The 26,763-nt window shown below is 54.4% G+C and overlaps 2 protein-coding genes and 1 long non-coding RNA gene across 18 annotated transcripts in view; 1 reads left to right on the top strand and 2 right to left on the bottom strand.

Annotated features, from left to right (window-relative positions):
- The window catches only part of TOM1L2 (target of myb1 like 2 membrane trafficking protein), a 132,062-nt gene extending 112,454 nt beyond the window's left edge, over window positions 1–19,608 (top strand). For 4 of the 15 annotated variants that reach the window (XM_045376253.3, XM_045376252.3, XM_045376251.3 and 1 more), the window contains 6 exons: window positions 810–927; window positions 1,660–1,735; window positions 5,234–5,320; window positions 12,208–12,267; window positions 14,294–14,330; window positions 15,376–19,608. In XM_045376253.3, coding sequence (XP_045232188.1) covers window positions 810–927; window positions 1,660–1,735; window positions 5,234–5,320; window positions 12,208–12,267; window positions 14,294–14,330; window positions 15,376–15,524 — 527 coding nt within the window. In that variant the 3' untranslated portion in view covers window positions 15,525–19,608. Of the gene's footprint in view, window positions 1–809; window positions 928–1,659; window positions 1,736–5,233; window positions 5,321–6,278; window positions 6,459–11,599; window positions 12,110–12,207; window positions 12,268–14,293; window positions 14,331–15,375 lie in introns of those variants that run through there. The other 11 variants (XM_074018714.1, XM_074018713.1, XM_074018712.1 and 8 more) reach the window with 5 other exon arrangements.
- RAI1 (retinoic acid induced 1) overlaps window positions 1–26,763 on the bottom strand; it is a 192,844-nt gene that overhangs the window by 6,933 nt on the left and 159,148 nt on the right. The window contains exon 5 of the transcript XR_012425321.1: window positions 6,266–6,395. The gene's annotated coding sequence lies outside the window, so the exon portion shown is untranslated. The remainder of the gene's footprint in view (window positions 1–6,265; window positions 6,396–26,763) is intronic.
- LOC102115050 (uncharacterized) lies at window positions 21,623–23,644 on the bottom strand. 2 transcript variants are annotated; one of them, XR_012425330.1, is made up of 2 exons: window positions 23,546–23,644; window positions 21,623–21,929 (listed from the first exon to the last, which is right to left on the bottom strand). It is a non-coding gene; the product is annotated as an uncharacterized lncRNA (long non-coding RNA). The 2 variants fall into 2 exon arrangements; XR_010582109.2 differs by having other exon boundaries at window positions 21,623–21,893.

Below are 26,763 nucleotides of genomic sequence, written 5' to 3'. Positions count from 1 at the left end.
GGATCACTTGAGCCTGGGAGGTCAAGGCTATAGTGAGCCATGATCATGCCAAGAGAGTAAGACTCTGTCTCTTTAAAAAAAAAAAAAAAAAAGTCTAGTGTCTTCCCACCCACTCCTTTACTTGGCATTTGAGATATTACCAGCCACTTCCTCCACAAATCTCTTCCTGCGAGCACTGTTCACTTCACACAACCTGGCCTCCAAACCCTGTGCCTTTCTATCTGCCTTTCCCCTTCTCCCCATAGCATCCTCCCCCTTATCCTTACAGACCCCCTCTTGTGTTGGTTTTGAGTCTTTCCTGATGTCTCAAGCTAAGCACTGCTGTGGCTTGTCTCTCACCCACTCTGAACTTCTTGAAGCTGAGGACCATATCAGATTCAATTTGGTCTACTCAAGATCTAGCTCTGAACATGGTGGGTGCATAAGAAATATTTGCTGAATAAATAGATGTCCCAGGTCCTTGGACATTGTGATTGAGTTAATGAGGAGCCCAAACGAGAAGGGCATTATGGAAAATCTGCAGGTGCACTGGCGCCAGTCCCTGCCTTGTCACCCCAGCAGTCTCCCTTTTGTTATGACCCTTTTGCCTCCTTGAGCAGTTTGGGGGGGCAGTGGCTGTCCCGTCCCCCATCTGGCCCACCCTGGCTCCTCCGGCATGTGGTGCACTGGGAGTACCAAGGAAAAGTCCCGCCCTACCCTCCCCATGAACCCTAAACCTGCCTGGCTGGCGTCCTAGCTCACGGGCCCTTCATCAGGTCTACAGTCTACATTTTGTTCTCATCTGCCACCCATTTGTTTTGTTGCCACAGACTTGGGGACAGAGAGCGTCAGTGGTACCCTCAGTTCACTCCAGCAATGTAATCCCCGTGACAGCTTTGACATGTTTGCCCAGACAAGAGGAAACTCCTTGGCTGAGCAGCGCAAGACGTATGTGGGGCCCCTTCTAGTGGCTTTCTAAAGATATTGGGGGGATTGACCCATGCCTGGTCATAGGCCAGCACAAAAAGTCATTTATTTACCATGTCCAGGACTGCCAGGAACTTTAAAGCATGGCTGTGAGGACTCGGTATTAGATGCAGATACTGAATTAACACCAACTGCCCACTGCCCCCTCCCCCCCACACAAACTTTCCTGCCCTTGGAGTTGGTTGGAGTAGGATTTCTCCTGTCAGTTGTAAGAGACCGCTTTTCTCTTTCTTCCCTATGCTGCTGCTGCTGCAGACACTAATCAGTGACAGTCCCAGGTCCCAGAGACTACCTTCCCTGTCAAATGCCACTGAGGCTGCTGCTTTTAAAATAAGAATTAATGTTACTTTGTGTTTATCTGGTCTTCCCTTTGAGGAGTATTAGGGTACTTTGGACACCCTGACATTGAGCTTCAGAGATGCTCAGTATTGTTACTCAAGACAGGGATATTTAGGTGCACAAAATCTAAGATCGCAGAGATTAGTGGCTCAGCCTGAGCTAGGACCCAGGCCTCCTAGCGTCCACTGCAGGGAGACAGACAACATGAGCCCTTAGCCTCTGCTCAATGTCAAGGTCTCAGGAAATGTTTTTCCAAGGACATCTGAGGAAGGACCATAGGACAGAAGTGATTACAAGCCCTCCATGACCACTGGAGGAAAATTAACTCTGCTCGTGCTGCTTCTTCATCTCCAGGGTAACCTATGAGGATCCTCAGGCTGTCGGAGGACTTGCTTCTGCCCTAGACAGTCGAAAACAGAGCTCAGAAGGGGTAGGTGTTTAACCCTGTGTTTTTGCCTGGAGTCTTCTGGAGGGAAAGCCAGGTGGTTTGGCAAAGCTGGCTGGGTAATTCAGCAGAAACTGGCTTGCACAGGGGGCAGATACACCCCAGGGGAGAGACCCGTGGAACCCAGGTAGTGCCTCATTGAGTCTTCACCTCACCCTGTGAGGTGATGCCACACATGAAATTCCCAATTCACCCAGGAGGAAACAGTCCCAGGGAGGTGGGAGACAGGCTGAGACACCCAGAGAGCAGGCAGCAAGCCAGGGTTCGAATCCTAGGAGTGTCCAGCTCCAGAACACCTGCTCGTCCTACCACAGTGGCCCCAAGTTCTCCAGGCACAAGTCTCCTATGGTCACCTGTTACAGTGTCCCAGGGTGGTGGTCAGTGCCCTGATAAAACCATGGCCTGCACCAGGAGGGACAATGCTGACCCGGGCCACATCTCTGATGGCCATTTGCTGCTGGCCTAGCAGAGCAGTACCAACCCCATTAGAAGGCACTCGAGAGCCAGCGTTTGTTTACAGAGCTGGCGTAGTTGGGTGGTGGCTGGGAGGGTGTTCTGTGGCGGTGAGGGGGTGCAGCACAGTGAAGTGGAGGGAATGGTATGTGTTTGGGCCCCCCCAAAACATAGCCATGCTTTCTGTACAATTTCAGAGTACTAAAGGGGAAAGGATGTGTGTCTTAATGCTTCTCATGATATTTTTCTTTTTGCCTAACTAAGAAATGCGTATGGATGCATGTCTGTTTGCAGGGGCAGGGAGGAGGAGGGCCCTTGGAATAGCTGCCCACAACAGCTGGAAGTCCTGTCTGGGTCCCCCAGCTGGGCTAGAGAGGGCAGTGATCATCTGTCCACTGGACAGGAAGGTTTGCAAAGGGCTGTTTGCTTCCTAGGTACCAATTTTTAGCCTTCTAAAGTCCTTGTCCAGTGGACCCAGGCAGGCAGCAGTGCTGGTTTCCAGGGGATGCTCCTTCTTGGGGGAAGGGACTCCCTCATCCTTGCTGGCCTTTGCCTGGTGGATCTGAGGGCATGCATCCCTCTGCACTGGTCACCAGAGGGCGCAGAAGAGTCAGCTGGCTGCCTTGGGTCCTCAGTGCCCTGCTTTTCCACAGGAGTGGGCAGTGCCACCTGAACCCCTGAGACTGGGACACCCAAAATCAATGCAGTGCTCATGGCTCTGATTCTCCCATTACTTAGAATGTCCTCCCACCTGCCCCCAGGGTGGGCATTAGAGAGCCCAGCTAGGGGCCTACCAGGATACTGCCTGGTGAGGACATCCCCTCGTGCTGGCCAACCCTGGCTTGCACTGGGAGCAGCCCTGTTGTGTCCCTACGAGACTGACCTCATTTGTCCCTCACTCTGGCTCCAGGGCCTGCTTTGTCCATGCCAGGGCGTGTCCTGCTGCACCCCTGCCATTATCAGTGCCCAGGCCTGGGTCTGAGCCCAGGAGATGTGAGTGACTTCCTGCCCTTCGCCCTTTGCGTGTGTGGCTTGGACTAGCTCCCCATTTTCAAAGGTCCCGATGACTCCAGCAGGTTTTCCACCCAGTGGTAGGCAGATTGCTTTTTTTTTTTTTTTTTTTTTTTGAGATGGAGTCTCGCTCTATCGCCCAGGCTGGAGTGCAGTGACATGATCTTGGCTCACTGCAGCCTCCATCTTCCAGGTTCAAGCTATTCTCCTGCCTTAACCTCTTGAGTAGCTGGTATTACAGGTGCCCACCACTACACCCAGCTAATTATGTTTAGTAGAGACGGGTTTTCACTATGTTGGCCAGGCTGGTCTTGAACTCCTGAGACCTCAGGCACTCCGCCTGTCTTGGCCTCCCAAAGTGCTAGGATTACAGGTGTGAGCCACTGCACCCAGCCATCAGATTGCTTTTCATGTTTACTGCTCAATGGGGTGATGCCATGGCCACAGCCTCAGCAATACAGGGCAGCAGAGCATGTGGGCTGTGTGTGTCTACACATATTCTTGCCCACCTGCAGCATTTCAGGTTACCTTGTCCCATCCCAAGCCATACTGACCTAGAAATGAAAACGAGGCCAAGGGAGAACTTAAGAACACAATAGAAAAGGGGAAGGCTGGGCGTGGTGGCTCATGCCTGTAATCTCAGCAGTTTGGGAGGCTGAGGCGGGCAGATCACCTGAGGTTGGGAGTTTGAGACCAGCCTGACCAACATGGAGAAACCCCATCTGTACTAAAAATACAAAATTAGTTGGGCATGGTGGCACATGCCTGTAATCCCAGCTACTCAGGAGGCTGAGGCAGGAGAATTGCTTGAACCCGGGAGGCGGAGGTTGCGGTGAGCCGAGATCACGCCATTGCACTCCAGCCTGGGCAAGAAGAGTGAAACTCCATCTCAAAAATAAAATAAATAAATAAATAAATAAATAAAGGGAAGAAACTTATGTAGCCACACCTCCACAAATCAAATCCAACCAAGTCAGTCAAGAAAAGGTCATCCCAGGGCTGGGCGCAGTGGCTCACACCTGTAATCCCAGCACTTCGGGAGGCTGAGGTGGGAGCTGAAGACCAGCCTGGCCAAGATGGTGAAACCCTGTCTCTAATAAAAATACGAAAATCAGGGCTGGGCACAGTGGCTCATGCCTGTAATCTCAGCACTTTGAGAGGCTGAGGTGGGTGGATCACAAGGTCAGGAGATCAAGACCATCCTGGCCAACATGGTGAAACCCCGTCTCTACTAAAAATACAAAAATTAGCTGGGTGTGGCAGCATGTGCCTGTAATCCCAGCTACTTGGGAGACTGAGGCAGGAGACTCTCTTGAACCTGGGGGGCAGAGGTTGCAGTGAGCCGAGATTGTGCCACTGCACTCCAGCCTGGCATCAGAGCTAGACTCTGTCTCAAAAAAAAAAAAAAAAAATAGCCAGGTGTGGTGGCGGGCACCTGTAATCCCAGCCACTTGGGAGGCTGAGGCAGAAGGATTGCTTTGTTTGCACCCAGGATATTTTGAGACCCTGTCTAGGCAACATAGTGAGACCTCACCTCAAATAAGTAAATATTTTAAAAGGCAATGAAGAATACATCTAAATTTAGTATTCAAGAGTTTAGAAAAAGAATACACAAGCCACTAGAAAAGAGAAAAAAAATAAAAGAAAAAATGCAGGAAAAAGAAAAAAGTAGAAATGCTCCTGTAAAAGCTGGTTCTTTGAAAAGTTGACTGCCTGCCAACCCTGATAGCCGTAATCGAGAGAAGCAGCTCTGGTCAACCTGTGATCTCCGGGAGATTTTCCAAGGGCACGGGAGTAGTTGGCATGAGTGTATGTTATCCTGTTGGGATTCTTGGTTACTAAACTTTTCTTCTTTTTTCCAGGCAGGTAAGGGGGACATGCCAGGGGTGGAGGTTGGGAGCAGGGCATCAGATTTCCTTACGTGGCAAAGGGTCACGTCTGAAGAGTGACTTTTCTGTTTCCACAATATGTGCTATTGACTTCTTTCTCATGGGTCTTGCTGTGACTTTTCTTTCTGAGACTTTTCTATCCTCGGCCCAGAAGAAAGGTAGAGGTGGGGAGTATGACCTGGAGCCCATAGACAGCTGGCTCATAACCCAAGGAATGGTGAGGAGTCACCAGCCGAGCCGAGCCTGCTGTCCACCCCAGCCCCTACCTGTGTAACAGCTCATGTCTTCCTCTTGTGACCTGCCAAGCCTTTGTGAATCAGACAGTACAAGGCCACACTCTCTCTTTCTGATAGCGGTGCCAAATTTCCCCTCCTATTTTTGCATAATCTCTGTAAGTCACAGATTCCCAGTCCCAAAAATACCTCCCTGCCCCCAGACCTGAAGAGTCTGGGACATTAGCAGGGATGAGGAGAGGGTCCTTTCCTTCCTTTTACTGTCTCCGGAGCTCCGGGCAGTATTCACTTTTCCAGGATGAGCACAAGTCACTGTGGCTGTTGCTTGGGAGGGAACAGTTCTAAGGGAACAGACTCAAAGCATCTGACCAGTCAGGGAAGCCCCCTCTAGCCCAGGGCCTGTGAATTCAGCAGTCCTAGACTTGACAGATATTTATAATGTACTTACTTGTGTCCACTAAGTCCCTCAAAATGATTTGAAACCTCTTAAAGAACACACAGGCCGGGCGCGGTGGCTCACATCTGTAATTCCAGCACTTTGGGAGGCTGAGGCAGGCAGATCATGAGGTCAGGAGATCAAGACCATTCTGGCCACCATGGTGAAACCCTGTCTCTACTAAAAATACAAAAATTAGCTGGGTGTGGTGGTGTGCGCCTGTAATCCCAGCTATTCGGGAGGCTGAGGCAGGAGAATTGCTTGAACCTGGGAGGCGAAGGTTGCAGTGAGCTGAGATTGCGCCACTGCACTCCAGCCTGGTGACAGAGTGAGACTCCACCTCAAAAAAAACAAAAAACAAAAAACAAAAACCAACACAGTAGAAACAACATAAAAAGAAGACAAAGCCCAGGAATGTTCAGTGTTGTAAACACAGTTAGTCCTCATGCAGCAGAGCTTTCCTGGCCCACAGACCTGCAAGGGTCTCTCCTACCTTGTCTTTTCAGGTGGCCTGAGCCTGGTGCATGGAGAGAGGGTCAGCTCATCTCAGGCTGTATGCCTCAGGATGACCATTTCACCTCTAGCAGAGCCCAGAGCTCTGGGTACATGTGGTGGAAGCTGAGCTGGAGAGAATGCAGAGAAGGAAAGATGATGAAAGCAGTGCAAACATGGGCCTCTCCCTCCAGGTGGGGTGGGGTGAGAGGAATACATAACTGCCCCTGGTGTGCTATGATAGGCTGTGGCCAGAGGAAAGGCCAGCAGGTCCTAGACTGCAAGCAGCACAGGGGCCGCCTGCTTGAGCAAAGCGTGAGCAGTGAGCAGGAACTTGGGCCATGCAGGACCACTCAGAGCCGTGGGAGCAAGGAGCATCTGCCTGCCACCCAGCTTGGGCTGGGGCCCTCTGCACAGCTCTGCTGTCAGCCTGGGCAGTTCTTCCGCCACCTGTCATAGCAGCAGCACACTCCTGCTCTGGGTGAGAAGGCAGCTCCTCCACTAGACCCCAAGCCCATTCTTAGAGAGATGCACTGGCCCAGGCCTCTCATTTGCTTCTTCAGGGACAGACTGGGCTCTGGCCCACATGTTGGGGGCCCTTGCAGCCGGGCTTCTAGAGACCATGTGTATTCATTGGGAGGATCCAGCCCATGTGCCCTTGTGCCTGTTAATCCTGCAAAAAAGGATACTGCCCACACAAACTCCCGTGAGGGTGGCCTTGGCAGCTGGCGGTGGTGCCTGCCTCTGGCCACACAGACTGCCTCGCCACTGCCGGGTCCCCACATAGAGCTCCAGTCTCTAACTTCCCAGAAACAAACCTAACTAACAGCTAACCTGGTGTCTCGCCTGACTGACTGCAGTTTTTGTTTTTTTTTTTCTTCTTTACAACAAATATTAATTGCTTTGCCTTATTTCCCATAGTGTAGAAACCTTGAGTCTTTTCAAACCTCCCGAGTACAAATTCTTTACTTGGAAACTTTTTGTACTGTTGAGTGAGATCAAAGGCTTTTAGACGCCGTCCCAGTGGGGTGGTGCTTGAAGTGTCATAGGAAGGGATTCACAGCTTCTCTGGAAATAGCACACCTGAGCTGCAGAAGTTGTTCTTGTTGCATTGAAAACTGGACAGGTGGGTTTCCTTGTGGGCGTGGGGCTGTGGGAACCTGCAGAGGAGCATCGGGTGGAACCCTTATGCTCCTGGGATTCAGGTGTTTGGATAGCCAACACAGAAGTTAACTGACACCACCAGGCTCATTACTGGTTGAAGAGAAATGAGATCTGTCAATGGGCTAGGGCCGGGCGACTCTCAGGGAGACTGCTAGGCTTGTGCTGTCCTTCCCTGGCCTCTCTAGTGTAAGGTCTTTTTGCCTCTCCTGGCTGGTGATCAGCTAGGGTTGTCTCCCTTATGCGGGGTGCAGCCAGGAAGATATCCTCATGTGAGAGAATCTAAGTCAAAACAAGAACAGAGGTAGGTTAGTAAAGAGTGCTGCTGCCAAAACCCAGGCTTGGGTTTGGAGGGCAGAACTCCCTCCTCAGACCTGGAGGCCCCCAAGGCTCCTCTTACTCTGGAAGGATAATCCTAACCCCTGGAGTACCAGACAGACACACCTCTCCTCCTTGGACTGGCAACCCTCCCTCCTGACCCTGAGGCAGAGCTGCCCCTGCCTGCAGTTCCAAGTGAGAGTCAGCTGACAGCAGGATGGCTCACCTGCCGCTCAGATCAAAACCTGTGACTTCTGACATCCAAGATGCTTGTCTATGGACTTTGAAAATGGGAAGGGCTGGTCTAACCACTGCCTCAGCCAAGCCAGCCTGGCCTACCTATCTTCAGAGGGGCTGAGCTTCAGGCAGTAGTCTCTATTGGAGGGCATTCCTATGCTAGCTTCCTTCCTTTTCTCTCTTCACATGTCTTCTTCCTTTCTGTCCCTCTCTTCCAACTCATACTCTCCTTCAGATCCCTCAGACCAGCCTTCAGCTTGGATCATTACCCAGTAAAATGCTGAAACTATGGCACGTCAGTCTGGGTGCAGTGGCTCACACTTTTAATCCCAGCACTTTGGGAGGCCGAGCTGGGCGGATCACTTGAGGCCAGGAGTTTGAGATCAGCCTGGCCAACATGGCGAGACCCTGTCTCTACTAAAAATACAAAAAAAAAAAATTAGCCAGGTGTGATGGCTCACGCCTGTAATCCCAGCTACTCAGGAGGCTGAGGCACAAGGATTATTTAAACCTGGGAAGCAGAGGTTGCAGTGAGCCGAGATCACACCACTGCACTCCAGCCTGGGCAACAGAGCAAGACTCTGTCTCAAAATAAATAAATAAATAAAAATAAAAATAAAACTATGATATATCAGAGCCAACAGTCTTCTTAGGAATCTGCTGGGCCAGCCCCTAGTCTGACAGATGAGGACGCTGAGGTCTCCTAGGGGCCTGGTGACTCGCCCAAAGCTGCAGCGAAGAAACAGAGTCCCCTAAGACTCAGTGCAGTGCCCCCTCCTCCAGCCAGGGCCCCACTTCCCTCCCATCAGCCTGACAAGGCGCGCGTCCTCGGCCTCCTACAGTTTCTTTAGTTCATATTTTCTAAGCAGTGTACATGTTTAGTCTGAGTCTGATAGCACCTACATTATTAGAAGGAACTTTGCCCTGTTATAATACTCAAGGCATTTATTTACCAGGACAACAGGTTTAGATAGCTAAGGTTTTGTGTCCAGCCACAAGAAAGTCAATTTAAGCTTACGTTATGTAAGCTTAACTGTTAACCATCACCCTGCTTCACCATGGTTCATGCCCTGAGGCCAAGTGGCTTCCATATTGTAATGAGTCAATTCCAATAATTTCTGACATCCCTGGGTTTCTAAATTAGAAAACAGAAGCACCAACCTGAAAGTGAAGTCATAACTTTCTTCTTCTGAATCATAAGAATTGAAAGCCAAATACAACCTAGCAATCGCCTTACTTCACAGATGAGGAAATTGAAGCCAAACATTGCTCAGGCCTCTGTCCCCTGCTCCTGCCTCTCCACCCAAATCTCTGAGGCTTCTTAGGATGGAAGAAACTCGGGAGCTCTCTGGTGAAGAAAGTGGGGTCCGGAGAGGAGTGACTCACCCCAAGTCCTGCCACCAGTGAGTGCGAGGGCCCAAATGGACCCCACCCAGTGCCCTCTCCTCCTCAGTCTGCCCTCTAGGGCTTGGGCTGGAGGATGCCATTCCATAAATATACCAATTACTTGGAATAATCTAGGACAGGGAAGAAAAGGGTTCCCATGATCCTGCTTTTGGGAAATTATTTTTGAGGGGGTGAGGAATTTCTTAAGTGTCATTGTTTATTTTCTGAGCATGTTGGCTCTCGAGACTAATCCCCAAAGAAGAAAATTAAAGTATGACCCAAGGCCTCAAGGGATTTGTTCTTTAACATCAACAAAACAATTAACAAGAAAAATCTGAAGGTTTAAGGCCCCTGACCCCTTAATGTCTTTGTTCTAGCTTTTGCAACACATTGGAAAGCTCAGGACATCTAATCTCAGTTTCTGCTAAGTGGACGAAAGCTGGTCAGGTGTAAAAAAGGGCTGGTGTGCACTCTGACCACTAGTGTGGGGGGTTTTCTCTCTGGAGATGCCTCTGGCTTTCTAAGCTTCAGTTCTGGGTGATAAGACTCGCCTGATACCTTTTCAATTAAACATTCTTCTTTTTTTTTTTAGACGGAGTTTCACTCTTGTCGCCCAGGCTGGAGTGCAATGGCGTGATCTCGGCTCACTGTAACCTCTGCCTCCCGGGTTCAAGTGATTCTCCTGCCTCAGCCTCCTTAGTAGCTGGGATTACAGGCGCACACCACCACACCCAGCTAATTTTGTATTTTTAGTAGGGACGGGGTTTCTCCATGTTGCTCAGGCTGGTCTCGAACTCCTGACCTCAGGCGATCCACCCTCCTCAACCTCCCAAAGTGCTGGGATTACAGGAGTGAGCCACCATGCCCTGCTCAATTCAACATTCTTAAGTCCCCAGTAAGTCAAAGAAATAATGGGCAACACAGACATTTCCTAATCTGATCAGTGACTGGCTTGGGCCTTTCTGAAAGTGCTCTTGTGGGCTTCCCACACTGGGTCCGAAGGTAGGACACAGAGCACATTCCTCAGAGCAAGGGGCCCCCCAAGCTCACTGAGGGAGCGAAGAGCTCTGGTGGCATCGCAGATACCTGCTCAGAGTGCTGGACTCCACCTGGGGCCCCAGACCACCCTCCCCCATCATCAGCAGCAGGTGTCAACCTCCAGCACTGGAGCTGTCACATCACTGCTGGTGATGTGTGTTCTTTGTTCTTTTTCTTTGTGAAGGTCGTGTTATTTTTTACATTTGATGGACACTGGGGTATTCCTTTTATTTATTTATTTATTTGTTGTTGTTGTTGAGACGGAGTCTTGCTCTGTTGCCCAGGCTGGAGTGCTGTGGCTGGATCTCAGCTCACTGCAAGCTCCACCTCCCGGGTTTACGCCATTCTCCTGCCTCAGCCTCCCAAGTAGCTGGGACTACAGGCGCCCGCCACCTCGCCTGGCTAGTTTTTTGTATTTTTTTAGTAGAGACAGGGTTTCACTGTGTTCGCCAGGATGGTCTCGATCTCATGACCTCGTGATCCGCCCGTCTCAGCCTCCCAAAGTGCTGGGATTACAGGCTTGAGCCACCGCGCCCGGCCTGGGGTATTCCTTTTACTGCTTATTTTTACTTTAGTCTTACCCTAGATCATGGCATTGGGTGAAGCCAGCTATAGACCCAGTGCTGGCATTGTTTTATAGAAATAGGGGTCTTGCAAGTGAGCCCTGAAAGGGAACCTCCCAGAGCCAGGGTAGGCGAGGAGGTGATTAAGGGCCATCGCCTCATTTCTCTAGGCTGGAGCCAACATTCCATTAACATGGCTTCTGGGGAGTTAAAGTTTACCTTCACTTCTTATCAGGTCATATTTGACAGCAACTTAAACCTTCTTAGCCACATGGATTTTTCAGAGTCTCTGTCCCTGAGGTGCTTGGCACAGGGGCCCAAGCAAGGTGACTGTTCAGGCACCCCCGTGGTACACCTTAGTTTGCCTGGAAGCTGCCACCTCCCTGGCTCTGGCTGCGGTGTCCCGGTGCTCGGCTGAACTTTGTTTCTTTGACTCCTGAAGCACAGCCAGCCATTGAACACAGGGAAGAAAGGACGAGACTAAAGGGAGCTGTTGCTTTCAGGGCTGCTTCATGAATTTCCCGTAAAGAGACACAAAGAAGACTAGAACCCCATAGTCCCCTTTGTCATCAGAGCCCTCATTTTTGCTCTGTTTCTGTTGATGGTAAGATGTTCCTGTCTCTGTCTCCCAGGCCACACCCAGCCCGACGGAGCACGCACCTCCTCCAGTTCCCCTCTCCACTCAGAAACGCACCAGGATGCATTTCAAAATCTCTTCAGCTGAGCAAACAGACCCCCCTGCATCCCCCAGGGCTGGTGCCGCCCTGCCCTCTGAGCACCTGTACCCTGCTCTGGGCAGGCCGTCACTTGGCCTCCCCTGGGTTGGGCTTGACAGCGGACTGTCACAGTGGCTGAGTTCAAAATCAGCCTGCATGGCAGCGCCTTCCTGAGGTTAGAAGGTGTTTTGCAGCCCCGGGCTGAGAGGCCCCGCAACGTGAGAGTGGACACCCATAGTCAAAAAGTTCTCCATTTCAAGAACGCGTACAGCCACCTTCCTTACCGCCGGCCCTGCTGGGCAGCCTGCTTCTTATCGTTTGCACCTCATTGCTTTCCTCACCTGCCATCTCACACGTGGCTGCCCTGTGTTGCCCCTGTGTGCTGTGCCAATTGTGTTTTTTTGCTCTGTGTACATTTTGGTTTTATTTGGGGTTGCTGTTGATGATTTCCTTTGTTCCGGTGTTCTGTCTCCCCTCGCTGGCTGTGTGGGGGCTGCCTGGCCCGCTGCTTGCCGCCTCCATAGATCCCCGTTGCGCAGCCCTCTGTCATGGACGACATTGAGGTGTGGCTCAGGACCGACCTGGTGAGACTCGACTTTTCTATTTCATGTGTGGGGTATGGAGCGGCAGAGGCTCTTCTGAGGACAGGCCTTGGGGGAGCATCAGCAGGGGCTCCACCCCTGTCTGGGTCAGTGGAGAAGGGAGGTCTGGGCAAGCTCCATAGCTGCTCCTCCTCCCCGACATCAACCCATAGCTGTGGGTGCTGCGGCGGCCTCCAGGCCTGCGGAGGCCAGCTGTGCTGGGGCAAGGCCCTGGGCACCAACTCCTTCACCCACACAGTCCTAGCCTTAGCCGGCTCCAAAACATACACTTGCCTTCCCCCCATTTTCTTTTCCATTTCAGATGTGTGTGCGTGCTTTGGTTTTTGGGGGGAGGGAGTGTGGGGGGACCATGTTTTGTTTTGTTTTTTGTTTTCATTTCTTTTTTTTTTAATTGTGAAGTATACACACAGTGCTTTTGTTTTTAATTCGCTGTCATCCCCCTCCTCCCTTCCTGATTTTTGATTTAAAAGAACCCCTGCCCCAAAGACCCGTTGTCTCCATCCTAGAGATAGGGCTAGAAGATGAGGATACTACGCATCTGAAAATGGCAATAGGTCCCAAGAAAGGAGAGCTGCAGTGGCTGCCCATGATAACTGCTGGCCCTCCGTCTGTTCTTCACAAAGCACTTTCACTCTCAGCAGCCCAGGAGGGGTCAGGGTGGCAGGTGAAGAGGTGCACTCTGGGAAATGGCTTGCCCAGAGTCATGGGGTAGTTGGATTCTCCCCCAGAGCTGGAGACGCCTCATCTCCCTCCTAGCTGCCTCCTCTGCAGGGGGCCTGGTCCCCAGGCAGAAGAGCCTGTTGAGTTCTTTAAGCACAGGGTCAGCCTGGCTGTCTTTGGGCTGGTGACCTGGCCACCTCCCACACTAGGACAGCAGGCCTCAGGTTGGGGCCTCTGGCTGCTCTGGGCCTCCTCCCCAGAAGGTCAGGCTTTCCAAACACATGCCTTGCCAAAGAAGGCAGCTGCCTGGGTGTCAGGGAGGAAGAGCACACCCCAGGACATCTTTTCCAAGGGGATGCCTCGAAAAGAAATTGCTTCTCTCACAGAAGCAAGGCAGGAAGGACCAAGGTCCTTAACTTCTAAGGGGGACCCCAGGGTCCAGACAGGGAAGGGATGTGTCCAGTAAGGCTACATAGCAGGTCAGTGGTAGAGCCAGGAAGGAACCCAGGTCTCCTAGCCCAGCCCAGGGCTTTGTCGCTTCCCCATCCTGCCCCTTCCCAATGAGGCCCTGCACATGCTGCTCTTCCCCAGTCCCCAGGGAACCCCGTAAACTCAAGACACTGCTGTGTTCTCCAAACAAAATCAAATCTGATGCACTTTAATTTTTGAGTACACAGAACCTCCATGGTTCCTTCAGGAGCCAGCAGCAGGTAATAGAATCTGGGCCACAGGAGGAGGCTGGTGCAGCTCCCAGGAGGCGGCAGGACATGGCTTCTGGAGGCACAGCCTCCACTGCCAAAGTACCTCCTGAGTGACAGGCCCTGTGCTGTGGGCTTTGTGGCCCTGAGCCATCCAGGCCTCGTGCGGTTTCCAGCTATTGGTGTGAACAGCCTCTTCCCAGAAACCCTGTGGCTGGCAGCGAGTGGGTGTTGTGTTGGGCACACGTGACCCTGTGTGTGCTCAGGCTCAGCCCCCTGTGGCTCCTGCTCTGTGCCTCTCCCTAGAGCCTCAAGAGTGCTGAAGGTGGGGTCCCGCCCTCCGCAGCCCAGGCTGGAGAACCAGCCTGCACCGTTTTGGGAGTTTTCTTTCCAGCCCTTCTGGAGGATCAAAACCTAAAACATATTTGAATTTTTTTGCTTTTTTTTTTTTTGAAACAAAGCTTCTGTTTCTCCAATAAGAAGAGCAGTATTTTACTATTACAGAAATCTGGAAACAGGGGAAATTAGGAAGTTTTGTTTGGGCTGCCCTGGGCAGTGCTGCCCTAGGGTGGCCATGGGCAGACAGAGGTGGCTGGGCGGGCAGTGCTTGGACCACTGCCCTAATTTCATTCTCTCTGCTCCTCCCACAGAAGGGCGATGACCTGGAGGAGGGTGTCACAAGTGAAGGTATGGCCTGGCCAATGGCCTTACAGCCCCCTTTTGTTGCTCCTGCCCAGGCTGCATAGGAGCCAGCCCCCATCACCTTGGAGCCCCCGCTGCCAGAGCACCTACCGGTGCCAGGCCCTGCGCCGTGGACTTCACGGCTGGCTTGGTCCCACCCGGGTCTTATGCTGATTTAGGAAGTGTGATTTATCTTGCTTATTGGGAAACAGAGGTCGGAAAGAACACGTGACTTCCACAAAGTTGCAGAGCTGGTGAATAGCAGGTGCAGACTGCCACCTGGTCCCGACCCACAGGTGCTCAGCCCAGCTCAGACACGCGCAGTTTGTGGGGGTGCGCATCAGGACCCTTGGGCCACTGAGCCAGAAGGGAGGAGCCTCTCTGAGGTCTTAGTTCTCCCACGTGGCTACCCCCACATCCCCTGCCCTTCACATCCTGCCTCCCCGAGCTCATCTTGCCCCGCTCCACCTGCCTCTCCGTGCTCCTGTCCCCCCTCCCCAAGTCTGCCAGACCCTGTGACCAGACCGCTGTGCAGGGAGGGAAACTTCAGAGGACCCTGTTCCCTAGCTCTGGATGCCCATATAAATGGGGCCTTCCCCGCTCCCCACTGCCTTCCTCAGCATCTCGTCAGTCTCCCCCATTGGTGGGCAAGGGTAGGGGAGGTGGGATGGTTCCTGCCTGGTTAATCAGGAGCTGGCCCCTCCAGCTTACCCTGCCCCACCCCCGGGGCTGATCTGGAAAATGGACAAAACTGGAAATGGACAAACTGGACAAAATGGACAAAACCCAGTGCTGATTTGGAAAATGGTCAGTGGTCGGGTGAGCGCTCTGGGCTGTGTTTTCCAGAGCCTTTCCCTACCGGGCCGGAGGGCTGGGCACACCCGGGACCCTCCCCCAACACTGCAGCTTACGAAGGCCTCCCCACCCACCTGCTCCTGGGTGGGCTTCATGCCTGCCCTAGAGGAGGAAACAGGCTGAGGAGTGGAAGGGTGCGCTTCCTCTGGTGGCCGGCCCTCACCAACCTTGACCCTTGCCTTGGTTTGTATTGCAGAGTTTGATAAATTCCTTGAAGAAAGAGCCAAAGCGGCTGAAATGGTTCCTGACCTCCCCTCGCCCCCCATGGAGGCTCCTGCCCCAGCCTCAAACCCTTCTGGCCGGAAGAAGCCAGAGCGGTCAGAGGATGCCCTCTTCGCCCTGTGAGCGGCTCTGTGGTTTGCCTCCCCAGATGGCGGGTCCCCACTCACACCCCATGGACACCAGGCACTGGCCACTCCTACATCCCCAGCTCCACACGGCCTGCACACCTGTGTCTCCATGGAAATGCCACCGTGTCTGCTCCCAGGCCTCCCACTAGTCAGGACCAGCTTTAGCCACCTTCTTTTCTGAGTGGTGGGACAGCTGCAGCCAGAGACTCCTTTCCCTCCCACCACGGGCCCCTCTGCCCATGTTTCCTCCAAGGAAGAGTGGGCAGAGTGGCCCAGCCCCAGGCAGCACTTCCTGAGCAGACCACCCGGACTGTCTTTCCTCCACCCACCCACGGAGAAGGAGCAGGCCTGGCCCTGCCCTGTGCTCACCTCTGCCTGGCTCAGCAACCTTCTCAGGCATTCTGCCCACCTGGGCACCTCTCTCCCCGAAGGGGCTTTGCGGCATCTCTGGAAGAGCAGGGTGCGCTGCACCCACCTGGGGCCTGGTCTCCCTCCTTGGACTTGTCACTTTGTGACGTTTGGCTTATCGGCATTTGAGAAGGCTCTGCTGGGTGTCCATGGGGGGTCTCTCACCTTCTTGACCCTCTCTCCATCACTCAGCTGCCAGCGCAGGCTTCACACCCAAGCTGGCTCAGTAGCTGAGCCTGGAACCAAGGGGCCCTGTAGGCTCCCAGGGCAGGGAGAGGGCCAAGGACAATTGGGAGGGCAGCAGGCAGCCCGCAGATGGTGGCCATGTGGCACGCTGCTGAGACAACACTACCAGTAAACCAAACTGCCATGCACACACTGCAGGCTCACACCCACACACCTGGCCCTGGCTTGTGGAGGGGCTTGCATTGGAGGCATTGCTCTGGCTTGCCTGGGGAAGTGTCGCAGGTGTGCACATGGGCCACACTCAAGGCTGTGGCCTGGCCTATCGTAGCCTCGCACCTCTGCCTCCAGAGCCAGCAGTAAACAGCTTTGCGGCACGCTTGGAGGTTCCCAATGACTGAGAGGCCTGAGCAGCACTAAGGCCCCTGCACTGCTCCCTGGCATCGGCCTTGGCCTGCTTGCACAGACTGTCCTGACAGCCTGGCCTCCTCCCACCTCAGAGGTCCTCTGGCCACCAATTTATACTGTCTCCCCAAGCTGATCCTGAAGGCAGGCAGAGCAGCTAGGGGCTGGTAACATATACTCCCATCCCGTGTCCTCACTGGTGTGTCTCCTGGCCATGGGCATGGGACTCATGGGTTATCCCAGGTGCTGGTCCAGCCAGACACCTCCCCCACACCTCTCACCAAGCTGCTATTGCTCAGAAGAAGGAGAATGCTGCAGCTGTGCACACCCCCGTGTGTCTTGGGCCCAGCTCACTGGGTCAGTCTGTTCCTGTCCCCTCCAGCATGCACTGCCTAAGTCAGCACAGGTTCCTGACCCATGGTGTAGTTAGCCCTTCCCACCTGGCAGGATGGCCCAGACCACCAGCCAAGCAGGGAAAGGGGGCTATGCTTGACAGGAGAAGAGACCAGTGACACAGTCTTTGGGGAGCATTCAGGATGGTGACTTCAGCTGGGAGCCATGCTGAGCACCAACAGGAACTGTTTAGTGAAGAGCAAGTGCTGCCCGACCCAGGACCCCATACCAGGCCAGCAGCCCTCCAGCTTCCTCCAGATAGGAGACCTCGGTCTGGCTGAGGGTGGGACTAGCAGGGATGTCACACTCCAGTTCCTCAGGTTTACCCAGGAAGCTCCTCCATGGAGCCTGGCCAGCCTGATTCTAGCCCTGTCCTCTCTCCTCAATGTTTCTCAGAGACAGACCTCCCTGAGGCCAGCTTGAATGTGAAGACTTCTGAAGTCAGCTGGCTTCACTTGAGCTGCAGAAAAGGTGGCTGGGATGGCCCAGGTGCACCCAGAGGCCCCAGCCCTTTGGCTGCCTTTGGGTTGTGACTTGGGTTGTCTCTGAGGCCCTGCCAGAGCTGGGCCTGCGGGTGGTGGGTGGCCGGACCTTGGGCAGTCAGTGCTCTGCAACCTCAGCACTGTAGCCGAGACCCAGTGTCCTCGGAGGGAAGAGCCAGCATCCCTGCCTCACGGAACGGGGACTCCCGAAAGGTCAGGAGCCTGGAGGCTCTGAAAGGAGCAGGGCTTCCATAGTGCGTGAAGCCGGGATAGGTGCCCTCCTGGGGAGCCCCCAGCAAAGCTGTTTTTCATACCCACGCCCAGAGCTGCCCCACCCCAGTTCCAGCTCCCGCTCTGGCTCCAGCGCCAGCTGGTTGCCAGCCATGATTGGAGAGGCCTGGCTGCCCCAGGGGCAGCAGGGAGTGGTGGACCTGTATGGGCTGGCAGGAGGCCATTGGCCATGCTGACAAGTATCACCTGCCTTCCTGGCCTGGAGCCACCCCTCGGGTGGCTTTCCAGCGCCTACTTGCAGCTCCTATCCAGAGGTAGCCTTCCCCACCTGTAGGCAGAGGGGACTCTTGCTTGAGACCTGCACAGGAAGCAAGTACAGCCCCGGTGCCCCAGAGGGGCTTCCACTCAGCCCTGGCGAGATGTCCCGTCCTGAGGTCTCTGCTCCCAGACTCCACCATCTGGGGAGCACAGTCCTCAGGCTGCCTGGTCCAGGAAGGGGGCGTGACCCTGTCAGGAAACCTGGACTCTCAAGGCCCACCAGCCTCTCCGTGAGTGTTAGAAATCACAGATACAGTATATACTTAATTACACTAAATTATTGCTGGGATTCCTCATAAGCACTAATTATACCTGATTATAGGTTAAAATATTTATTTTGTCAAAATATTTTCTTGGGAATGTGTTTAACCCTTTCTTTGTTCATTGTGTGCTGAGATGTGAAAACTAGCCATTCCCTCCTGCCTACCGTTTTGGCCAGTGGGCAGCAGAGAATGGCGCCATGTGCAGTTGGGCCCCGGCACCGTGGGCCTTCGGCCCGCCTGCCACAGAGTGGCCCTGCCTGGGCAGCCTGCAGGCACTGAGCAGACCAACTGTGGCCAGGCTGAGAGAATGACCGGCTCGCTTACCAGCGTGCATGGGACAAGGGGCTTTGGAGCCTTAAGGGGTTATTGCTGGCCTGGGCCGGAGGGAAAGGTGAGCATCCAGCTGTCCTCCTGTCTTTCTGTTAGCGCCTCCACGCGAGTGATGGTGCCTTGGTTCACTGGCCTTCCCCCACCTCCCCACCCTGCCACCTGGTAGTCTTGGGGCCTGTCACTGCAGCCCCTGGGGAGGAGAGGACCCAGCTAGGAGAGTTGGGGCAAGGGCTCTGCATGGCCCAGGGGCAACAGATGGTCACAGGGCAGCTGCTGCCAATGCCCACGCTCCTGCCCCCCTCCTTCCCACTGCCACACCCCATCCTGGGTCCCCGCAGACACACATCTCTAACTCAGAGGGGCCCAGCCTTCTGGATGGCTCGGGGTAGGCCATGGGCCCACCTGGGGCCAGGCCAGCCCCTGGGCAGCTCTGGAAGAACAGTGTGAAGGAGCGCTTGCTTGCAGCCTGGCCTCAGCCTCTGGCACTGCTGGGGTGGCCCCCAGGAGCCTCTCCACTGTCGGCTGTGGGGACATCTCACCCATTTGGGTTACAGCCAGTCTTCCCCACCCAGAGAGAAGTGTTTCCACCCCAGAGACATTGCCTGTCAGCCCCTGAAGTGCTTGCCTCCCCCAGTGCCCATCACCAGCCGTTCCTATCTGTGGGGTCCAAGACAGGCTTTCGTGCAGCCACCAGCTGCCGGGAGCAGCCATCAGCCCCTGAGTCAGAACTGCTTCTGTCTGTCCATGCCTCCAGGCTCTCCCGGAGAGGGGGACAGATATTTATTTCCTAAAGTTTGCACTTAATTGTGAGGATTCTCAGGATTGTTGGGGGCTACCTGAAAAGAGGAATGTGTTGAATGTTGCATTTGCTGTCCACTCGTCCTAGAAGTTTAGTGTTCTTGTCACTGTCATGTGTTTCTGTGGGCAGAGCTGGTTCTGGAGGGTGGGTCAGTGCACCCGAGGCTCAGAGCATCCATCCACCCCACTGGCCCTCCTTCCAGATACCCTCTCTCTAGTTGGGTTCTTGCATGTAAAATACTCCACAATAAATAAATAATTGAACAAATTGTGCCTGTGTGGTCTGTTGAACTGTCTACGACTGTCCGAAGGGCTTGCCAGTTTTGACCACCTGCTTTCTTTAAGCAGAGGCGGCCATGGGGACCCTCAGTCCACCCTTCCCCAGTGCCCAGGCTGCCTGAGCAGCCCGTTACCTGGCCGGGAAAATCCCTGTGCATGGCCTAGGTTGTGGCGTCAGTGGGAGCAGCTGTGAACCTGCCACAACCTGCCTGAGAGCTCTAGGACCAAGTGCGGTGGTTGTTCCTAGGTCTCATCCCAGGTCCCAGATGGGCAGGAGGAGGCCACTCATCCTTGCCCAGGGCACTCAGGCCTTGAGCAAGCACGCCTGAGCCAGCCCCAACCTCCTCTAATTCCCAGCCCCCACCCTCAGCTGGGCTCCCACAGCTGGGCTGGGCATCATCGGCAGAGCCTGTGCGGGGCACTGAATTTGAGAAGTGCTGCTCCAAGCCAGGTGGACTTCACACTTTCTTTGTTGACAGCTTTACTGAGATTTAATTCACATAGCATACAGTTTACCCATTTAAAGTGTACAATTAAGTAGTCTTCAGAATATTCATAGAGTTGGGCAATCCTCCCCACAACCAAATTTAGAACATTTTTATCCCCCCAAAAAGAAACCTGTCTCCTCCCATCCTTGCAGCCTGCTCTCCCTTTCTAAACAGGCTTCTTTTCCCCTCTCCCCTTGTCCTGGAGGTGGGTGCCTACAGCCCTTTGTTGTAAGGCAGCCGTCCTCCCGGAAGGAGGCCCCTCAGGTGCAGAGACATAGGGGGTCATAAGGGGTGCACTGTGGGAGCCTGTGGAACCTGTGCCTTCTCCAGGTGGCTTAGGAGGCTGAGGGCCCTTTAATCCCTTCGCTGGGGCTTAAGGACAGACCTCAAGTCAGGGTGGACTCGGCAAACCCCCGATGAACCTGGAGATCTTGCCAACCTCTTGCTATGCCAGAGAAGACATGGAGGACTAGAAAGAGCTGTACGCTTGCCCCAGGCCACACAGGGAGTAGTGGCAGAACCAGCAACCAACCCAGAGCCAGACCTCCCAGACAGGGCCATGGAGTGGCAGGAAAGACACCACTTCCACGGCCAGCAGATGAAGCTGGCAGCAGCCCTCTGGGAGGGTGGCTCAGGAGGGGCTCTCCTGCCCACTGATATGAGGCAGGTCACGGCAGGGGCTGTGTTGGCACCACCACCATCACCAGTCGTAGCCAGAAGGGGCAGCACCCAGCTCCCTCTGGCCAGTTGCCTCCCTGGGCTCCAGGGAGCTCTGCAGAGCCCTGTTTCCGACCAGTTGGAGGGGGATAGAGGTTCCCACACCCAGGGGGGAAGGGGAGTGGGCTTCTGAAGTGGGGGTGGGGGGCTGCAAACCCAGGTCCCTTTTGAACAGACAGCATAGACCCTGGGTCATTATGTGCCCCCAGCCCTGTAGCAGGCAATGTGAGCACTGAAAGAGGCCTGAGCTCTATCCTTACCCTGTGGAGAGTAGATTGGTCCTGAGGCACCACTGTGGATCACCAGGACACCTAGGCCACTTGTACTTTCAGCAGTGTTCCTGAGAGCCTGCTGTGTGCCAGGCTGATGCCAGAGGGGAGGGAGAGGGCTGCTCCAGACCTGCCCTTGGGGAACGCGCAGCCTGGGTCCATTCCCAGAGTCAAGGGGAGTCTGCAGTCAGTAAGTGTCGTAGCCCTCTTCCAGGGCCTGCAGGGAGAGGAGGCTCTGAGCTGAGCCCCAGGGCACTGAAGCTGCACACTTGAGGTGTGCATTGTGGGAGCCTGTGGGTAGGCCAGCTGCACGGGAACAGGAGGGTGGCTGTGCAACTCTGACTCAACCGACTTGAGGGCACTTGCTGAAGTGTGCTCTCCCAATACATTCACAGCTGTTCTGATCAAGGAGGGGCTCTGTGGGAAAAGAAATTGGGGAAATGCTTGAGTAGAGTAGCATCAGGACCTCTTTGCCAAAAGGAGGCAGTTTGTGGCCCAAAGTCCTCATTTAGAGATGACACATTGGACATTTTTTGGTTGTGGAAGAAACTGTTTAATCAGAAGAATGTGTTAGGTAGTTAGAATTATGTAACTGAATTAGCTTCAGGCACAGCTGGATCCAGGTGCTTGTGAATTTGGTCAGGAATCTGTCTGTCTAAGTCTTGGTTCTGCCTCCTCTGGGTTGGCTCTTCCATGTGGCTGACTGCAGGCTACCTGGAGCTCTAGGCAGACATCCTGCTGGCAGAGAGAGGGTGCCTCTTCCCAATACAGTAGTTCCAGCCAAAGTCCCGGAACCCACCCTGAAAATCAGGCTCTTAGCAGAGGAAGAACGAAATCTGGGCAAGCACAAACAATAGATGGTCACTGCAGTGTGGACGGAGGGGGCCAGAGATGGGAGTGACACACTGAGGGCACAGACTTGGACACAGACAAACTTCTGGACTCTCCCAGCGTTGCCTCCTCACCCCTTGGATGGAAGGCTCTGTCCTTAGAGCCCCATGAGAACTGTTTTCCATCCCTAGAGATCTGGGAGGGGCAGTGTGGGAACATTGTGGTCCCATCACTGTTCACGATGCACCTGCCCATGAAAGCACCTGAGAAAGAGGGATTCTTTTCCAACCCACCTGTTTTCCAAGAAAAGGGTCTCTTTTGGGTCCTGGGGGCAGGGGAATGGCAGAAGCTGAGACCTTATTAGGTTTGCATGACCCACCCAGAAATTCTATCAGTTTATTTTACAGGAGCCCCTGTCAGAGCTTTTGGAGCAGACCCCAGATGAGTCTGTCTAGGGCCTCCAAGCCCAGGCCCTCAACATTCCAGGATGCAAAATCTCTACTCTCAGCACTAGGGAGTAAGCAGGATGCTTCCGGAAATTGAGTGGACTCCATTGTCTGGTGCCATTTCCTGTCCACCCCATGCCTACCTGGGGTTGCAGGCTTAACTGTAGGTGTTGGGTAAGTCACCGTCTCACTCTGTTCTTTACTCTCCTGATCCTGATCCGTAAACTGGTGTAGTGGGTAGTAAACCCAATGCCCACAGGGGCCTTATTACATGGATTTCCTCACTCTCCCTGCTGCCAGCTAGACTCACCCCTTTCAGTATGTAATTGGCCTCTCCTCAAACAGCCAGTTACCCCCCAGAGAACAGGTATCACTCTTCCTCAGCCTTTGTGAGCTACACTCCTCACTGTGCAGCAATCTTTGGGGTTCAAGTAGCTCTTTTGTAGAGGGTGTGTTCAATGACTCATGATAAGCCTGCAGGTGCCCACGTGGGTGTGAGCCTCCAGGGGCAAAGCTGGCCATGGAGGCTCAGAGAGGGCTGGACAGAACTTGCCCAGCTCACCACAGAGCCCAAGCTGGAATGAGACCAGGAGCATCATCTACGACCAGAATCATCCATGTCAACAGTCATCTCACCCCGTTATATACAGATGAAGACGTGGGGGAGGGGAGACTCAGGCGCTGAGCAGTCTCTTCTCCTAGCCTGGTCCCTCCGCCATAACCTGGGCAGGTCCCAGCTTGGCTCCCACAGCAGTGAAGGATATGCAGGGCCAGGCAGGGTGGCAGGGGGCTCTGGGAGTGGGGGGAGGGGTTTCAGTAGCCTAGGCAATGGCTAGGGTGGACAATCCAGTCTTTCTGCCCAGTGCCCGCCTTGCCATCCACCGCTGAGCTCCGGGCACCGAGGGCATGTCTGGACAGGACGAGTGGCCTGGGAAGAGGCCCTGCCCGCGCTGGACGCCTGCCCGAAAAGGCCCGAAACCCACAGAAGCTGCCTCTCAGTCTCTAAGAGACTTGGAGGAAGCGGGGAGATGCGAACCCCTATCTCCCAGATGGCAACGCCGAGGTTGGGCAGGGGCCGGGCTGGGTGACCTGGGAGGAATTCTCTGCTCTGGGCGCGCCACGCAGTCCCGGGTGGGGCTGTCCCGTGTTAGCCCTTCCGTGCCCGCGACGCTCACCTGGCGGTCGTCCCGGCCAGGTGTCTGGCCTGGGGGCTGAGCTCAGCCTGTCCCCGCCGCCCCTCCCTGCCTCCCGGGTCGAGCGGGCGCAGCGCATGTGACCCAGGGCTGGGCTCCCGGGAGTACGCGCTGACGCCGCGTCACCCCACTCCGGGCCGGGTGCCCATTGGCTGCGCCGGACCCGCGGGGGCGGGGCTGGTCTGGCTCCGCGCCCCGGCTCCCCTGGGTCTCCACCCGCTGCCCTGGACGGCGCGTGTGCTGAGCCGGCCCGGCTCTCCGGCTGCCTCCAGCCCCGACAAAATCAGGGGCAGCAGTGCTGTGACGTCCTGAGCAAGTCGCTTCACCGCCCCACTCCGCGTGCCTCAATTTACTCAGCTGTAAAATGGGATGGTAACAGCCTCAACCGCCTGAGGCTGTCGAGAGGAGTGACTGGGTTTAAACAGCATTGAGCACCCTGCCAGCGCTCAGCGAGTAGACTGAGCGGAACCTGCCCGCCCGGGTCACCGTGGGCCAGGCTGGATCCCTGACCCGACAGACACACCAGTACAGAGGGGCTTGTGTCCACGTTCCTTGGGCGTGCTCAACGCTCCCCAGCCAAGCGGGGCCCGAGGGTCTTGCTTGGAGGTCTCAGGATCTTTGAGGGGAGAAACCGCCAAGACAAGCATGTTCCCCCTGAAAAATGGATCCCCACTTCTGTTTTCCCCTACCCTCACCTTGAGGGTTGCCCCGGTAATTCCAGGCAAAATTCTTCCCACCCCCACGTTGGACTGTGCCCCATGGGGGTTGGATTTTCTGGGGTGCAGGTCTCCTGTTGACGTTGTCTTGCCTTCTTTCCCTTTACCCTAACTCCTGCAGTTATGGAGTGAATATTTATTGAGCTATTCTATTTACATATGTGGTAACCCATTTAAAAAATGGTGAGGCGGTTTGGGTGCAGTAGCTCACGTCTGTAATCCGAGCCCTTTGGGAAGCTGAGGTGGGTAGATTACTGGAGGCCAGGAGTCTGAAACCAGTCTGGCCAACAAGACAAAACCCCATCTCTACTAAAAATACAAAAATTAGCCAGGCTTGGTAGTGCATGACTGTAATCCCATCTACTCAGGAGGCTGAGGGAAGAGAATTGCTTGAACCCGGGAGGCCGAGGTTGCAGTGAGCCGAGATTGTGCCACTGCACTCCAGCCTGGGAAACAGAGCGAGACTGTCTCAAAAACAATAACAACAACAAAAAACAAACAAACAAACAAAAAACAGTGATAGCCAGGTGCAGTGACTCACACTTGCAATCCCAGCACTTTGGGGGACCGAGGCAGGTGGATTACCTGAGGTCAGGAGTTCAAGACCAGCCTGGCCAAAATGGTGAAACCCTGTCTCTACTACAACTACAAAAATTAGCCTGGCATGGTGGCATGTGCCTGTAATCCCAGTTACTCAGGAGGCTGAGACAGGAGAATTGCTTGAACCCAGGAGGTGGAGGTTGCAGTGAGCCGAGATCATGCCGCTGCACTCCAGCCTGGGCAACAGAGTGAGCCTTTGTCTCAAAACAAGAAACAAAACAAAAAACAGTGAGGCAGATCTGTTGTGATGATGACTCCAAAGCACCCTCCCTGCCTCTGCAGTGACTGCAGGAAGGGTTATTCCCATTTTACAGATCCAGTAGCTGAGACTCAGAAGTGAGGTAAGTGGATCCAGGTCACGCAGCAAGCAGGTGCAAACCCAGATCACCTGCCTAGCTCTGAAGAAAATGGTATTTAGGCTTCACCCAGTACTTCCTATCCCACCCCCTCCCTGGGAAGGGCTGTTGAAATTTTCAGGGAAATCATCGGCTTCCTGCCGCCTCCAGAGTGTTGGTGGGGGTAGGGCACTGAGGAGAAGCCAGCTTTGTTCTCTGTGTTCTCCAGCAGTTGTTCATCTGGAGGGAGTGGGTCCTGGGTGGACCCTTGAGCAGAGCTACTTGGGGAGATGTGGTTTGGTGACCCCTATGACTTCTGGCTCCCCTATTCTGCGTAATTTTCCACTGCAGCCACTTCTGGGAGAGGAACAAAGGGAGCTGGATGTCCAGGCTGAGCCCCAGGGACTTGGGCTCTGTGGCTTCTCTCCCCCACACACCCCTTCTAAAATGCATCATGAATTTTACTCCTGCTTAGGGCGTGGTCAGACAGGCTATATCTGGAGTCTGAGCAAGGCCGTCCGCAGGATGGCTTGACTCATGAAGGTCTGGGGTCAGGAAGGCCTGAGGCCCAGGCCCCTGATGAGTTTCCTGGGCTGGCCTCCACCAAGGGTGCTTCTCTCTGCTTGCATACCTCTGGGGACAGGGAGCTCACTGCCTTATCACATTCAGATACCTGAATGTTAATTCCGGTTTATTTCAACCCACCTCATTGGGACCCCATCCCTCCTTCCTGCCCCAACCTGGCTCTGTCCCTAGGCCACAGAACCAGGTTTGGTTTCCAGCCCCCTTCTCAACAGGGCTGCCTGCTCTGACCTAGTCCCAGTTTGTCATGATCCAGGGCAGCCTGGCTCTGATCTAAAGCACAGCCACCTCTTCCTTGTGGCCCCTATCCTGACTGCTCCCGGGAACAAGTACCAAATCTGGGGTCAGACAGTCCTGGGGCCAGTCTTCCTTGGGTACTGGCTTCCTCCTTCAGGAGCTGCACTGGGCCCACTGGTATCCTATCCCTACAGCTGGATCTGGGAGGAAACCAAATGAAGACGATAGGAAATTCCAGCCTCTTTCTTTGGCCACTGCTGTCCTCAAGAGGCCAATCTTCTGGTTTTTTTGCAGAGAGGGGGCAGGCTGATCTCACAGGTCATGCTCCCCTCCACATTGTCACTAGCCTCCCAGCCAACCCGTGAGGAAGCATCATTAGGCCAATGTTACAAATGAGGAAAATTGAGGCAGAGTGATGTAACTGGCCCAGCAGTTACATCAGGCCTGCTCACAACACAGCAGGCCTGAGACCCCTATAACTTGGATCCTGCCCTGTCCTGTGGTAAAGAGTCAAATCTAGGAAGTGAGGAAATGAGGTTTGGGATGGGCCCAGGCCTGGGGCTTCCACTCAGCTCTCTTGCTTGGTGCTGGAGAAACAGAGGACCAGAGAGGGGGCTTGGCTTGCCCGCGTTCCTGCAGCAGCCGGCCAGAAGCCGCTGCCATTGTGCGCGAGGCTGGATAAAATGAATGACTGGAGGGCGCTCTGGAGGAGGGGCCGGCTGAGGGGAGA

The sequence above is a fragment of the Macaca fascicularis genome, chromosome 16, assembly GCF_037993035.2.
Source record: "Macaca fascicularis isolate 582-1 chromosome 16, T2T-MFA8v1.1".
In the NCBI taxonomy this organism is placed as follows: Eukaryota; Metazoa; Chordata; class Mammalia; order Primates; family Cercopithecidae; genus Macaca; species Macaca fascicularis.
This window is presented reverse-complemented; position numbering and strand designations above follow the sequence as displayed.